The sequence below is a fragment of the Aythya fuligula genome, chromosome 5 (assembly GCF_009819795.1).
Source record: "Aythya fuligula isolate bAytFul2 chromosome 5, bAytFul2.pri, whole genome shotgun sequence".
In the NCBI taxonomy this organism is placed as follows: domain Eukaryota; kingdom Metazoa; phylum Chordata; class Aves; order Anseriformes; family Anatidae; genus Aythya; species Aythya fuligula.
In genome coordinates, this window is record NC_045563.1 from 62041159 (window position 1) to 62055871 (window position 14713).

General features: G+C 45.7%; 1 protein-coding gene across 5 annotated transcripts in view; it reads right to left on the reverse strand.

Annotated features, from left to right (window-relative positions):
• LMO1 (LIM domain only 1) overlaps positions 1-7640 on the reverse strand; it is a 57361-nt gene extending 49721 nt beyond the window's left edge. The window contains exons 1-2 of one of the 5 annotated variants that reach the window (XM_032188461.1): positions 4832-5070; positions 3774-3875 (exon numbers count right to left, since the gene is read on the reverse strand). In XM_032188461.1, coding sequence (XP_032044352.1) covers positions 3774-3798 — 25 coding nt within the window. In that variant the 5' untranslated portion in view covers positions 3799-3875; positions 4832-5070. Of the gene's footprint in view, positions 1-3773; positions 4295-4645; positions 4770-4831; positions 5071-6744; positions 6825-7497 lie in introns of those variants that run through there. The other 4 variants (XM_032188462.1, XM_032188463.1, XM_032188457.1 and 1 more) reach the window with 4 other exon arrangements.
• Positions 7641-14713: the final 7073 nt, after the last annotated feature.

Consider the following 14713-nt stretch of genomic DNA (forward strand, 5'->3'; position numbering starts at 1 on the left):
TTAGACAATATAAAAAAAAAAAATCCATGTAGTGGATTTCCATGTGAGTGGAAAAAAGCCACCCTGCCATTTCCTCTCCTCTTTCTTTACACAATTCTTCAGTAGGTTCATTGGAGAAAGGTACCTTAAAAAAGAAAACTAAGAGGTACCAGCATCATGGAGAAGAACTCTTCTTCCTACATGATACTATATTTCATTAGGCTTGTGGGCAACCTGTACGTGCTTTATTTGTGTGTATATAATGATTTTTATCAACAGAAGCAGATTGTCAAGACTTATCTTGCTGGAGGTATGTAACTCTCCAGATCCACCTACCAGGTGTAGGTACCCCCAAGCTGGCAGCAGACACTCATCCATGAAATCCACCCGCAGCTCTGCTGCCCTGGCTAGGGCGCTGTGGCACCGTTCTTTTAACCGCACTTGCGGCCTGCCATTATACAATCAATTTCACTGCTTTTCTAATTCCAAATGCTGCTTTTCTTTCCTCCTGTGCAGGGTGAGATGGACTCTTACACAACAGGGAACCCAACTGCTGCCACTAATCCAGTTTCGAATTACCTAATATTCATTGCCCTAAATACCTCCCATCAACCTAAGGCCCATTCTCCAACCCCAACACACACAACTACTGGGTGTCTATATTCTTCATTTCATTTAAAAAAAATAATTTTAAAAAATCCATAGCTTCTTTATCTTTTTTATTTTATTTTTAAATTGAAATAAGGCTTGTGTACCGGCACACTTTTAACACAGTCCTCCCATGTTATTTACTTGGCCTACTCTTGCGATCTATTTAATCAGAGTTCTGCTTCAAAACACAAAGGATCCATGATTTGGGGTGCTGCTGCCTGTGCAAACACTGGGACAAATATGCAGCTGATCAGGGCTTTTACAAGTGCACGTACACTCAATAATTTGGTTCAAGGATATGATGTCTAGTTAACACAGTACAAGTTAGCTAAAAGGAAACTTTCGCCCTCCCCACACACAACAAAGAACCGTGATTTCTATTAGTGCGTTTCATACCATACATGCTGATTACTAGGCTGTGCTTCATTGTTAGCAGAGATTACAGCTGGGATAAGCTGCAGCTTTTTCCTAATTGCTATTATGATGACTGAATTTTTGTTTTGTGTCAAGCATTATTCACACATTATACTCAAAAATTTGATCCCTCCATGATGCATTATTGATTCCATGCAGGCAATCACACTGCCGCCAATGTGAAGAATTAATTTGGGCTATTCTACTTGATTTGCATTGCTCCATCATAGCAGAACATAATTCTATAGGGAAACACAAATTGAAAAGGAAGATTTAACAAAATATGTAAAATGCTGCTGTTCTTTAGAAGAGATGAGTCCTGAAAGGGACGGAAAAAAAAAAAAACAAAGCCCAGCACAACACGTGTGGTCCAGTAAGAAATAAGGTCAGCCAGCCAAATTCATCTTAGTCAGAGGAAGGTTACAAGAGTAGCCTTATGCCTCTAATAAAGTAAACTAGCTTGCTTCAACTTATATTGCCAAAGAAAACAACTGAACACCTCTGAGAGCAACACTGCTTCAAAGCCTTTGAAACCCTGTTAGCTTCATTTGTTTTCCCAGCATAAGCAATACTCAACCACTTAGCGTGTCTTTTATCCACAGTCCAGTCAACTGCAAAGCTGAACTAGAAGATGTGTAACAGATGCTTCACATCTTTTTTTTTTTTTTAAATGGGTTCTACTCTATTAACAAAGAAACTTAAGGGATCTCAACAGAAATCGAGATGGGGAATTTGTTCTATTTTTTCGACCTGAAGATTACCTCACAGATTTAGGATGCCAACTTCATTAGCGCAGAACCAATGCAGAAGTGCAGGAAAACTTACGCAGGGGTGCTGTGACTTCACATTGCTCTACACTTAGTCAAAATTTGACTGGAATCCGTATAAGAGAGCATCCCAACAATGATGCATTTCTCCTTGGGATCAGATTTTAAAGGTGCAACATCTCTGTGAAAAGTCCATTCACATTTTTTCATTGTCCCAAACACTTCACACCAGAATGAAACAAAAACTCATGTTCCATCCCAGAAACTAGACCCAAATTCTTTTCACATTAGTACACTAGATTATTTTAGAAATCAAAGGTGTCATGAGATAGAAGACCTCAAAACGCTAGATGCAAAGCATAGTATAGCAATCCCCCCGATTTTGGTGGGAGGCAAGGAAGGAAGAGAGGAGAGGAACTTCAGTACAAGACCCTCTGGTTAAAAGTAAGCGTATATCTGCTATTTCCAATAGCCAAGCCTTCTTTTCTGATTATCCCCCAGTACAGCTTTACTTTGGTTTTAAAATACCAGAAGACAGTTACAGGCTGGGGAACAAAAATCATTTTGCTGCAACTTATTAACATAGGGCAGCTTTCAGTACCGTTCATAATGCCCAATTAGCACACAGAAAAGCAAGTGACTTTGAATTACAAGTTTTCTTTGTCCTCACATACTTTTAAAAGTAACGTACATATTCAAGTAAAATCAATCCTACTGTCAAAATGGCCCATTTCTATTTTGTCCAAGCACATTGGACAACCCTGTGAATAGTTGTTCCTATCTGCAGCCTTGGAAGTATTCAGTAATTTCTTATACTTCCAATAGCAACTGTTACTAACTTAAAAAAAAATAAAAATAAGATCATAGAATCCAGTGACACACCTCTTACACAGCACTTCAGCCACCTATAAAGGTGAAATGAAGCAATGAGGTAGTAGCTACAAGTGTGCGCTAGGCGCTCAGATGTAGCTCTCTCTTTCGCTACACACGGCGCCAAGGTGGAGGTCTTTGGTAAGAGGCAGTGCCATTGACTGAAGTCCATCTGGACGAGTGCAGATTTCCACTCTGCCCCTATTTTAATCTTTTCTCTCAGGGTACAAGCTATGAGGGGAGTCCTGAGCCACAAAGCAGCCCTCATGAAAGACCTCATTAAGAAGTTGTGATTAGACTTACCGCATCCATCCTAGAAACTACTCGTGACCTAATGGTTCGGTTGCACGCCCTGGTAGGCAACGTGCACAAGACAGCACCAGGTTGTTCTAACTCATCGCTAACACCATCTACTGTTCTTTACACCAGTTTCTTTACCCTTACTCATCCTCAACAAGGACTAGTTGACTTTAAAAAATAACTACATGGGAAGTCCTAAAATAAGTTCTATTTCAGCTTCACTCATTAAATTACCTCCCAGGTGAACCTCCACTTCTGCCATTGAGAGAAGGGAGTACACTCAGAATAAGCTAGCGCTCTTTTTGCCAGAGCAGCTTATTAGCTTATTGTCATTATGTTTATGGCTACGAAGGAAAGCTGCGAGAAATAGATATTAAAGGCGTGCATTAAAGAGACCCAAATGACATGCAATGGGAAGGAAGCATCTCAAAATTAGATTTACAATAAAAGCTGTTAAAATAAATGGGCTAAAATGGGTATATGAGAGTAAGTTGTAGAACGAAAAATATAAACAGATATAAGAAACCAAAATCAAGCTGGTTTCGCTCTCTCCTTCAGCAAACAGAGCCTGGGGTAAAGCCTTCTGGACTGGTTCGATCATGCCAGAGAAGAGATTAAAAAAAAAATAAATTAAGAGCAAGCATGCTTTTCTCAACACAAGGGAAAATATCAGAGCTGAACGCAGAGCACTCCGACACGCACAGCGCGCATCTGTTTCCGAACTATTTATTTACCCATTCGCAGCACACAGAAGCCACCAAGCACAGGCTTGCACAATCTCAGCCCACCTACCGTCCTCCTTGTCCAGCACCATCATCTCGGCAGCCAGGAAGGGTCCGGGGACAGATGCTTCTTCTCCGGCAGCCTCCGCTCAGGGGAGGAGAGAACAAGTCTCTGGGAACACAAATGAGCTACGGTACAGCTGATCGTCCTTTAGCAGCAAGTGAGCTCTAATTACCCAGTTGTCCAGCTTTTAACCTAGATTGCACTCAGTTAGAATTACACTCAGAAATAAAGCACTTTGCAGGTACAAAAGTAGGTGAGACCGCTTTTGTGCCGCAGAATCGCGAGGAACTAAAACTGCAATTTAGGAAGAGGGGGGGGGATCGGAGCCGTCTCCTCGCCTCTCGCCGTCTAAACGGCTCAATTTACGCAGCATAATCTATTTCCACGTTAATTGCCTTTGATAGCTCGCAGCCCCGGCTGGCGCGGCTCCCCAGCCTCCAGCCTGCCCGAGCTTTTCCCCCCAGCTTCTCTCGGACCCCACGCGGGGAAGGAGGCTCGGGGGGGGGCGCAGCAAGGCGAACCCGCACCCGCCGGCCGCTGCCTCCGCCTCCCGGCCCCCGAGCCCCGCCGCAGCTCGCCCGGCTCGGCTCGGCACGGCTCGGCTCGGCAGCACCACCTGCCGCCCGCCCGGCCCCGGCCAGCCCCAGCGGGGGGCCGCCGGCAAACTTCGGGGCGCGGGGGGCCACCCGCAGCCACCGCCACGGCCCCGGGGCTACGACCCCTGTCGCGACACGCGGCGGTGCCGACAGCCCGGCTCGGCTCGGCCCCGCTTCCCAGCGGAGCGCCCACCCCGGGACGCGCCGCGGGGGCCGCGCCGTGCGCCCCAAGCGGCGCAGCTCCGAGCTGGGACCGTGCGGCCGCTCCCTCTGCCCCCTCACCCGAGGAAACGCTCCTTTCCTGCTCCTTTCCTGCCTCCCCGTCGCAGCCGATACAAAGCCTGATAGCGGGCTCCGGCTGTATATCCCTAATGCCGGGTTTTAATTAGATTCCTTCTCCCCAGCTGAAGTGGCTTTTCCTTCCCCCTTCATTCAGGAGGCTTAATCCCAGCAGTCCTCGAAACGTACCTGATGTTAAACCTGTCGTGTTACGCGGAACCGCTCTCAGCCAGCGCTCGGAACAACTCCTGCTCCCCGCTGATGCTAGTTTGCAAGTGTTCAATAAGTATTTTAGCGTGAGCGCAGCCACCCCAAGTAATCACTTCAAGTAGTATCACCACCCGAAAAGGAGAAGGACCTCACCCAAAGGTTAAAGTCTAAGAGTTAAAAGCATCAGTGCAAAAACTAAGGAGAACGCAGGCTCTTCTCCACGTGAAGCATTTTAATACCTCTAATAGACTACTGGCCTCCCTTAGAAAACGATGACTTCAGAAGTGTTTCGTCATTCTGTTTGCATACTTTTCAATCCCATCGCCTTCAAAACGGGCAAACTTACCCCCAAATATATGGTACATTTAAACTATCTGGTAACTGCAAGAAAGGCAGATTTTTGATAAAGTTAGCCACCGCCTACTGCAGGCTTAACGCACTTATAAGAACCACTATACATGTTATTTCTTCGCTGCTTCATAATGCCACAGAAGCTGGATCACCCCCTCTTCAAATGGGTATTTTTAAGCGCTTTATCTGCTTACTCATTTCACACACCAACAATAAAAAAAGTTTTCTAACCCCCAACACATTTGTACAGCAATTAAAGTCGACTACAATTAACACAATCTGTCAGAATTAATCACGATACCTCATGTCAGTTTACTTTTTTAAGCAGAAATCTGGGCTTTGCAATCAAAACATTTATGTATTTGAGAAATATCCTAACTCATTATCCTGAAATTCATAAATGCGCTGCGCAGTGCGTAGGTTGGCTTGCCCACAGCAAAGCCGGCAGTGATTTACACAGGAGAGCCGACTAAAATGCAAGCCTTGGGGAAGTTTTTCCCTCTCTACTTTCCTCTTTTTTCCTCCACCTCTCTCCTCACAGCCTGTAATGTTCATTTTGGGACGGTATTTGCCAAACTTCCACTGTAAAGCTGTATTTTCTAATACCAAGCCACGCCGCATCCGTCAAGTTACATTATGTCACTTCGAACACACGAAAAGATGTTACCTCCTGACATAACTTGACACAATGCCATAACACATCAAGTCAAAAACATTGTTATTGCTGTTATTTTTTCAGTCTGCCCCCTTCATCATCAATGATATCTGTAAAGGCCACAGCAAAGTGTTACAGCATCTCTATTACTTCTCTTGGCACCGAGGTGCGCGTTTGCCAAGGAAGGTTTCCACTCACGAAGCCGTATAGCGGTTACTAGGGCCCATGGGTGACATGGGTGTCGCACTAGGGCCAGCACGGCCCCAGAAGCACTGCTACAACCCAGCCCCAGAGGCTGGCCAAGCGGGCAGCTGCCTTCGAGGCCATGGCATGGCTTGCCAAGCAGCCCAAGGAGCACATTGCAACCTCTACCTGCAAGGCAGTGAGCGTCCTCCTTGCGATGCGCCAGGATGGCTGGGGGTAGAAAGTGTCTCTGATATTCTGCCTTCTCCATGGTGTAACAGCTATGAACACCCTCAGTGCTGGAGGAGACCTCAAAAGAAACCCCAACAACAACAACGACAACAAAAAACACAGCAAACTCTCTTAAAATCAAGGGGAGAATCGGATACTCGCCACAACGTCATGATTTTTAGATGGTGGAGAGCAGGCTGGTCTCTGACAAAAAAAAAAAAAATAGAGCCAGTTATAGGAGGAAAACAGACCCACTTGTATTAACAAGCTCATTCAACCTTGATTTTAAAAGGAATTGGGTTTAGTTAGCAAAAGCTTCCATTTCAGTCCATTTGCAACCTACGCAGGTCCAGCATCCCCTTTTAACATTCACAGATGAGCGGGCAAGCGGAGCCCCTTTGAATCAGGCAGCTAGAAACGTATAAAGGTAAAGTAAGCTCTTCATAAAAAGAGTTTCTTCTCGCAATCTCACCTCCTGTCCCCAATTTCTCCAGCGCACTTTTAGAAGGGAGCATGACTTCCCCTCGAGCGTAACTGCTCCCCCCAGCACAGGTTCCCAGGCAGTCCCGCGGTGTGTCACCCCCAGCTCCCCTCCCCTCTCTCCCCAGGGGTTTGCTCCCTGCTTCGCTCCTTTCCGAGCGCCCCCCGCACCGCCTCCCCCTTTAGCCCTACCACCGCCCCACCGTCCCCTCGTACACAGCCGCTCCTGGGGCTCCTGGAAGGGGCCGCCGAGCACTGCTTGGACAACCAGCGGCTCCGCTCTCGGTCGCCAATGCCGCCAGCCCCGAGCCCCTCGTGTGTGATGAGCACGCCTGTGGTGCTCAGCGGAGCCCCGGCCCCTGCTAAGAGGCCGCTCCGTGGCCCGCGGCTCCCCCAGCCCCCCCGGGACCGCGCAGCCCCCCGGCCGCCGGATCGGGGCAGGTGCAGGCTGGCGAGCGGGCTCTGCCGGCAAGCGGCCGGGACTGGGGCACCCCCGGGTTCATGCTGCTCAAAGGCATTCGCGGAGACGCCGAGAGCCCGTCCAACAGCCCAGCCAAGCCCGCATCGCGCCGGTTCGGAGGGGAGGATGAGGATGAGGATGGGGACCGGGACCGGGAGCGGGGCAAGCAGCGCAGGGAGCGCCTCCCGCCCCCCAAGTCCCGAGCCGGACCCCCCGAAGTTAGCGGGCGGCCACACACCACACGGGGGGCCGCGGGGCTCCCCCCGCCTGCCACCAGCCACCTACCGTCCTCCTTGTCCAGCACCATCGTCCCGGGCGCCGGGGGCGGCCGCCGCCGCTCGGGCTCGCTGCGGGGCGGCTCCGGGAAGGCTGCCGGGAGCCTTAGGGCCGGCGGAGCGCCGGGCTGCTGCTGCGGCCGCCTCGGCCCCGGCCCCGACCCCAGCCCCGGGCGCCAGCCCAGGTGCGGGAGCGGCGCGGGGGTGGGTGCCGGGGGTGCCGCCGGCCCCGGTCTCTGCCACCCGCTGGGGCAGGGACGGTCCCGGCGCGGTGGCGTGCGGCGGATCGCGACCTTCCCCCCCCCGCCTCAACCTCGCTGGCGCTCCTGCGAGAGCTTTCCCGGCGTCTAAAGTGCTTTTCTCTTGATTTCGCTCTAAATCTAAAATTATATTCAAAGGAAGGGGGGCGGGAGGGAGGAAAGCCGCGAACCTATCACCGAAAGCAAAGGCACTTGCCGCCTGCCTCTCTCGCTCGCTCGCTCTCTCTCTCTCAATTTATGTGCTTTGCACTCTCTCCTGCTGCTGAATAAATGCACACATTTCCCAGGGACCCTCAGATTCCCCTGTTAATTAAATCAATTCATTATGCTCAGATCTGATTAGCAGCCCCTTCCCCCCCTCTTTGAATCAATTATTCAATACACAAACATAATTGCCTGTGCCAGAGGTGTCTAAGTATTAGCTTATTTAACTCCAAGGACACTAATTACCCCTAGGGCAAGGGAACTTTTCTCATTAATTCTGACAAAACACAAAAGCACAGTTAAAGTGTGTGTGTATATACGTGTGAGAGAGAGAAAATGGGGGAGCGCACAGCCGAGGAAGGGAGGCATTACTCTAACACACGTGTTACTGTATAACTAAGCTCAATTTTCTGTCTACCTTTTGCATTAGGTTATTCCCCACAACTCCCCTTCGCTGAGCTCCCCCCAGCCTTCTTCCCCCTTTCTTTTTTTTTTTTTTTTTTTTTTAAGCAAGGAACAGATCTGCATTGCAATGGTGGCGGTTGTGGAATGAAAGTGCTTGCAATCAAACACGAAAAGCAAAAAGTATACAGGACCGATGGGGAGCAAAGCAGGATTTGCAAATAGTTTTGTTTATCAAAGCAGAAAACTGTGTGGCAGACAATCTTCTATACTTTAAAAACCCGTGAAAGAAATAGCCCTCTGAAGCAGCCGGTAAGATGATACATAATCTAGTATGTACTGGGAACAGTTCTGAATTGTTTACCATTTGAATTAATGTCAGTGCCCACTATTAATGTACTTGCTTCCTACATTTACCATAATGGGCTTGATTTCCATTAGCTGAAGCTGCAACGCTAAAAAGAGCCCAGGCAAGACTGATGCAAACTGAGATCGACCATCATTGTAGCATCTGAGACGCACGACTTCTGGCTTGCCTGTTACCCAAATTTTACCTCTGCGTGAACCTCCTTTAAATAAGAAAAAAAAATATTAAAAAAAGGAAAGAAAATGGAGTTGTAATTGATTCCCCCAAATTAGGTTTTTACTTTCTAAAGACCTGTATTGTTCATGTCCTCAATGTGCACAGAAGTATTGAAGATTTTCTTTTTGTTTCCTTAGGCAATGCATGAGCTGATCCATTAATCCATTTGGCTTTATATATCAGGAAACTAATATTAGCTCAGCTCATCTATTAGGTTTTATTTAGGCCCCCCCATGTTGCCTTTAGTTATACTTTTGTTCAGACCGGTTCTCCTTGAGGTGAAACAGACAATTTTTGGTTGATATCAGGGCAGAAAATGGTGCGAGTCACCTCATGGGAGCCATCCCCTGCCCAGTTCCCCATCATCACATTCCCCCATGTCAGGACAGCCATGAGAAAACTTGCTCGGCTGGCAACACTACCTGCTGGCCTTGGCACACACCTTGTCCACACCGCTAAAAGCCAAGCAGGGGAGGCTGGGGGAGCCAACACAAAGACCTCCTCTTCTCCCCCACCAAAAAAACACTGCCAAGCCTGCTTGGCAACAAATGTACTGAGTTACATTCATTTGCAAGCATAAATATGTTTGGGAACATAAAGTTGTGTTTCATTAGTGCACTATAAATTGTATGTACACGTGTAAGGATAAAAATGCCTTCAACTTTGTAACACAACAAACCCCGTTAATTCTCTGGTCATTAATTTCCAGTGTACGGCACTCACTGCACCCACAGGAACTTGGCCTGTCTAACTCGATGAAGCTTTTTTTGCCTCCTGAAAGAACCCAGCAGCACTTGAAAAATACTTGAAAAATGCCCTGGAGAGCATCGTGCATTGACACCTTCCTGAACGTAGTCTCGGTCCTCGAGCCTATCCCTTTTCTCACCATGGCCAGGGAGAGTTTTGGGTGCAGAGCCAGAATCTCAGGGTCTTAGCATGCAACCGCTAAGGCTCGTTCTGAGTTTGCTACAGGGGTGATGCAGTTTCCTCTAAACACAGACTTACTGAGTAGCAGGCATTTGTCTGCATGCACTGAAGCTCAAGGTCACTGTTGGGATGCCAAGGGTGAAACAGGAAGAAACCGAAGAAACAGATGTTGACTTTGGTACCATTCTTAAGAAGTGTTGTTCACACTTGAGTTGAGAGAGATGTGGTCACTGGAGATGAAAGAGGTGGAGGGAAAAAGCAAGAGGCAAATTTGCACATGTGCATGCGCATGAGGGAGCGTGACACAAGGGGAGAAAAATAATGCAGAAATCCACAAAACCTAAAACGTCCAATTCCCAAACAAGCGTTCTGCAGTTTGCTGTAATCCTACTGTTACAGTTACATGGATGTGGGGGTTTACAGCCTTAATAAGGTCAAGCCCAGTGTAAAGGTCCCACTTTAGGTAAATGACTTTTACAGTGTGGAGAAGCATTGTTCTGCATGGTTTTCAATTATATCTGTTCAGCGAGTCATTTCAGAGAAGCGAGCAAGTCTGAGTAATTTCTGAACCTCCTTCACCCAGCAGAATGTAAATGCCACACAAAGAATTTTACCACACGTGTTTGCTGGTACCCTGGCACTACAGAGGAGCAGCAAGTTCACTCCTTCCTAAAGCACACACACATGCAACGGTGCCATGAGGAGCAAGGCTGGCACAGCCCTGACAGAGGCCAGCGCTGGAACTGGGAACAAGCCTCGGTCCCGAGCCTCCAGCCTCTACACCAGAGTGCTCAAGCAGCTCACTGTCAGCAGAGGAGCAGCCAACGCAGTGCCAGTTTATCATTAACATTCCCCGTTGTTCGCTCCTTTACAGTGCCTTACACATGCTCTGCTTAAGCAACATTGAGAAGTCATCGTGCTCAATACTGCAGAAACTACAGATAAAAGAGACCAGCTGTGCTCCACCACAGAGGAAAGCCTCTGGTCTAATACTAACTCCTGCTACTCCTGGTGCAGGAGGGAAGGGTCGCAGGAATAAAAGCACCTGTGTGCTGCAGCAAGGAGCAGGACTCAGACCTCTGGCTCTTCCTTCACTAGCTGCTCTTACTTTTCTTTTGCTGGTCTTGAGCACAAGCAAGACAAATTGAAGTTTCTTAAGAACAACGTGAGGTTCTTATTAAATTGCAAAGGAAGCCTGCAGTATACTTAAGTCAAGCCTTTAGCAGACCCGTGAGGTTTCATATTATCCTATGCTTGAATGAGGCAGATGACTGGAGCAAAAACCAGCTAATGACATAAAAGCATTCTTCTACTTTCAGTCTCTCTTAATTAAGGAGTTGGTTAATGTTTCAGTGTTGGGAATTATAAAGCTTCATCAGGGAGGGTTTTTTTTTTTTTTTTATCTTTCAGCTGACAGGAGAAAGAAAAATCAAAAACAAAAAAAAGAAAAGAGGAGGTGATTAAGTCATGCACCAGCCAGAACTCAACACTGAAGGCAGGATCAGGCCATAGCAAAGACCACTGCCATGTATGGTGAATTTAGCAGCTATTTCTAAAGTCAGATTTATGAGCAGATGAGAGTTTTGTCCGCCAGTTTAGACACATGGGTTTTATTTCTTGAAATCACCCAAATAACCAAGACAATTTGCACAGCTCTATACTAAATTAGCTACAAAAGATCTCCCCTTTATGTTACTACCCATTTCAAAACCACTTGCACCTAGCTTGATAGTGTCAGAAGAGACTGACCACAGGCTTGACCTTATACTGCAATTCAACAATCCTGTGAAGGAGGAAAATCACAAGTGCTCTGAAAAGTTATGTTCACGGAGAACATGGGCTGCAGTTCAAAAGACCACTTAAATATAAACCTGAGATCTACAGACCTCAGTTATATCTAAACTCCTGCTTGATCTACTTAACATCTCCACATATACATTGTAAAAATAAGACTCAATTTTGTTACTGTTTTGCATGAAATTAATGTTAAATATTTTTTTTTTTTTGTAAATACAGGCTATTTAAAAGAAAATAGTTTGTTCAAAATACAGCAATTCCTTTGACAGAGTAAAAATGGCAAAGCTTCAAAAATGCTACCTCTAGAGAATGAGCTCTCTACCACTGTGATATAAGGCTGACACTTTAAGCCATTAGGCTTTACAACCTGTAGAGATCTTCTAGACAAATTTACAGCTAATAAATTACTTATTCAGAAGTTTTGCTTCTGCTCTCTGTAGCACAAAGTTAAGAAGAAAAATATTTTTTTTTTCAAAAATAAAAGACCACCTAAATCCTTGGTCTGCTTCTTGGTTTATAGGAAGTTTACCATGCAAAACCTGCTTCCCCAGCACAGCTTGGTTGCAATGAACTCCACAAAGTTTCTTTCTACAGAAGAAACTGTCATCAGAAAGGTTTCTTGAGTATTAAATATTGGAGGATCAGGTTGGGTGTTGCATTTTGCAGATCCATTGGTGTTTCCTCAGTACCCATAGGGTTTGTGGAGAAGGACAAGCCGATGAGCCAGGTGAATGGCTTTAGAAGAGGCCCAAATTATGAGCTAGGACCGGCTGGCTCCAGGAAAAGCACTCTTAGAGGAGACTCATCTTTTCCATGAGAAGCCTCCGTTGTCCTCCTAGTTCTTGAAACTTTCCCAGGCTCAAGAGAGACGTGTTCTTCTGTCTGAATGGTGAATCAGTTTTTGATGGTGATGTAAAATTTCAATTCATACTCAAGTCAAGCAGGAGTTCAGTATTGTACCTTTAGCCCAACCTCTCTGAGCAACTCCACACATGGACTTTGACTCTGCCACCTCTTCACACAGTAGTCTCTGAGTAGTTTCCAGAGTCTTTAATGTACGTGAAAAGAGATCCTAAAAAAAACACAAAACCACACACACCAAAAAAAAAAACAAAAAACAAAAAACAAAACACCTACCAAACCTTACCTGTGTATTACAGTGATGGTGCTTGTATAATGTCTCTCACTTTCATCGGGACTGATAATCTTAACTGAAGAATGTCGTTCTCTACTTTAAAGTTCATTGCTACTGCAATATTTTCTTGTATAAAGCCCTGTCTTTTACTCCTCACCTCAGAGGGTGTGGTAGGTACACCTGAAAGACAAATCCAGTATGCACACATTTGCCTCAGTTGTTTTATGGAGGAATCCAGTGAGACAGCATCTGGTTCTGGAGTGACACATGGAGCTCACGGGCTTGTTGCCACATCCACTGTTGTGATCAGAGCTTATTGCTCCCAGCCTGATGTCAAGCAGAGACTAATCAAATGTGAGATGGGTGAACAGAGGCAGAGCCATGGAGCTGGCTGCTTCCAAATCTGTTGCTTTTGGTTCTTCCTTATACTGCAGCAGCACGCGAGGTTCCAGTTACTGATACATTTTTTTTCCTCATTGACTTGCTACTGAAGAGACTAGGCAAAATTAACACAGTAGTCAGAGGTGGAAAGCCATTAACTGAAAAGATATAATGCAAGATATAATGCAAGATATAATGCAATGTCAGGCTTATGTTGCTTTGTGGTGACAATATTCTAAGACGCTGCCAATGTCCCCCACGTTCTGTGACTCCTTCTGTGTCTACTTGGCATGGTGACATTTACCAGATCTTCATAACGTCATTCCAACAACATATCAATTAAAAAAGGTTGATTCCATAGGAAAACAGTTACTTGCTCAGTAGCGGTAGGTGCACACAAAGGACACCGCATGACTGTTGAACACTCAGCCGAGGAATTCCAGCTATTCCCATATCACACAGCCAGAGGAGGGACTGTTGCACTGGACCGTGTTTCACACATGCTTTCATCAGTGTCCAGTTTGGTCTGAATCTAAGGATAATAATCTTCTTGAACCATTAAAGAGCAAGAGGAGAAAACACATCCACAAACCATAGAGTGCTATTTTATTTTATTTTTTTTAATTTTTATTTTTTAAAGGAAGAAATAAAGAAGCCTATCCTGGGGAATTACACAATTTCTCCAAAGACAGAAACAAATTCAACACAGGTGAAAGCTACTGGAGATCTTCTGATAAAAGTAGGCAGGTGGAGGCTCTAATGAAGGCATACACTATAGTACACATCTTGCCAATGTTTCTTAATGAATAATATGTGCACTCAGATGAGAGTAATATTGATTGAGGTCTGCAGGGAAAGTTCTCTAGGAAAAAAAAATCTTCTAGGAGCAGAGTCCTTTTTGGAAGATTCTGATCTTTTCCTGCTGCAACCTTTCCCCTCCCCTCTCTTTGTGCTACCGAAAGCAGCTGACAGCCAAAAAATGAAAAGCCTGCCCTGCATCTAATGTATCTATCAGATCCAGAAAGAAATTTATATACCGGTACTAAGAATGGCTGCACCATTCTCCTTAGCTGGTAGAGGGCACAGCAGTGTGTAATTAGGACTGGATTACTTTACTCAGAACTGGAGCAGAGAGCAGATGTCATGCATTAATATTGGCATTTGATTCCAGACACTTTCTCTGCCATGTTTGCAAAAACAATTTGCCTTCCTATCTTGGATCTTGCCTTGCATTTACTCTTTGATTGCTGTAATGCAAACAAAAAGCCACCAATGGCAACATGAATGTAGGACAGGTCTGTACAGAGTGCGCAGAGTTTATGTTTAAATTCCTAACATTAAAAAAATAATAATTTTCTGATCATATTGATTAGATTAATATAGCTGATATATTCCACTAAATGCCAGCTCAGACAAAAGAGGTCATGACATTATAAAGCATTTGTTAACATAAGCCAACAGGAAAGAAAAACATACCTTATTCCAAACTAATGTTATCAGATATTATCTATAGTACATGTAAGATACATCTCCCTTT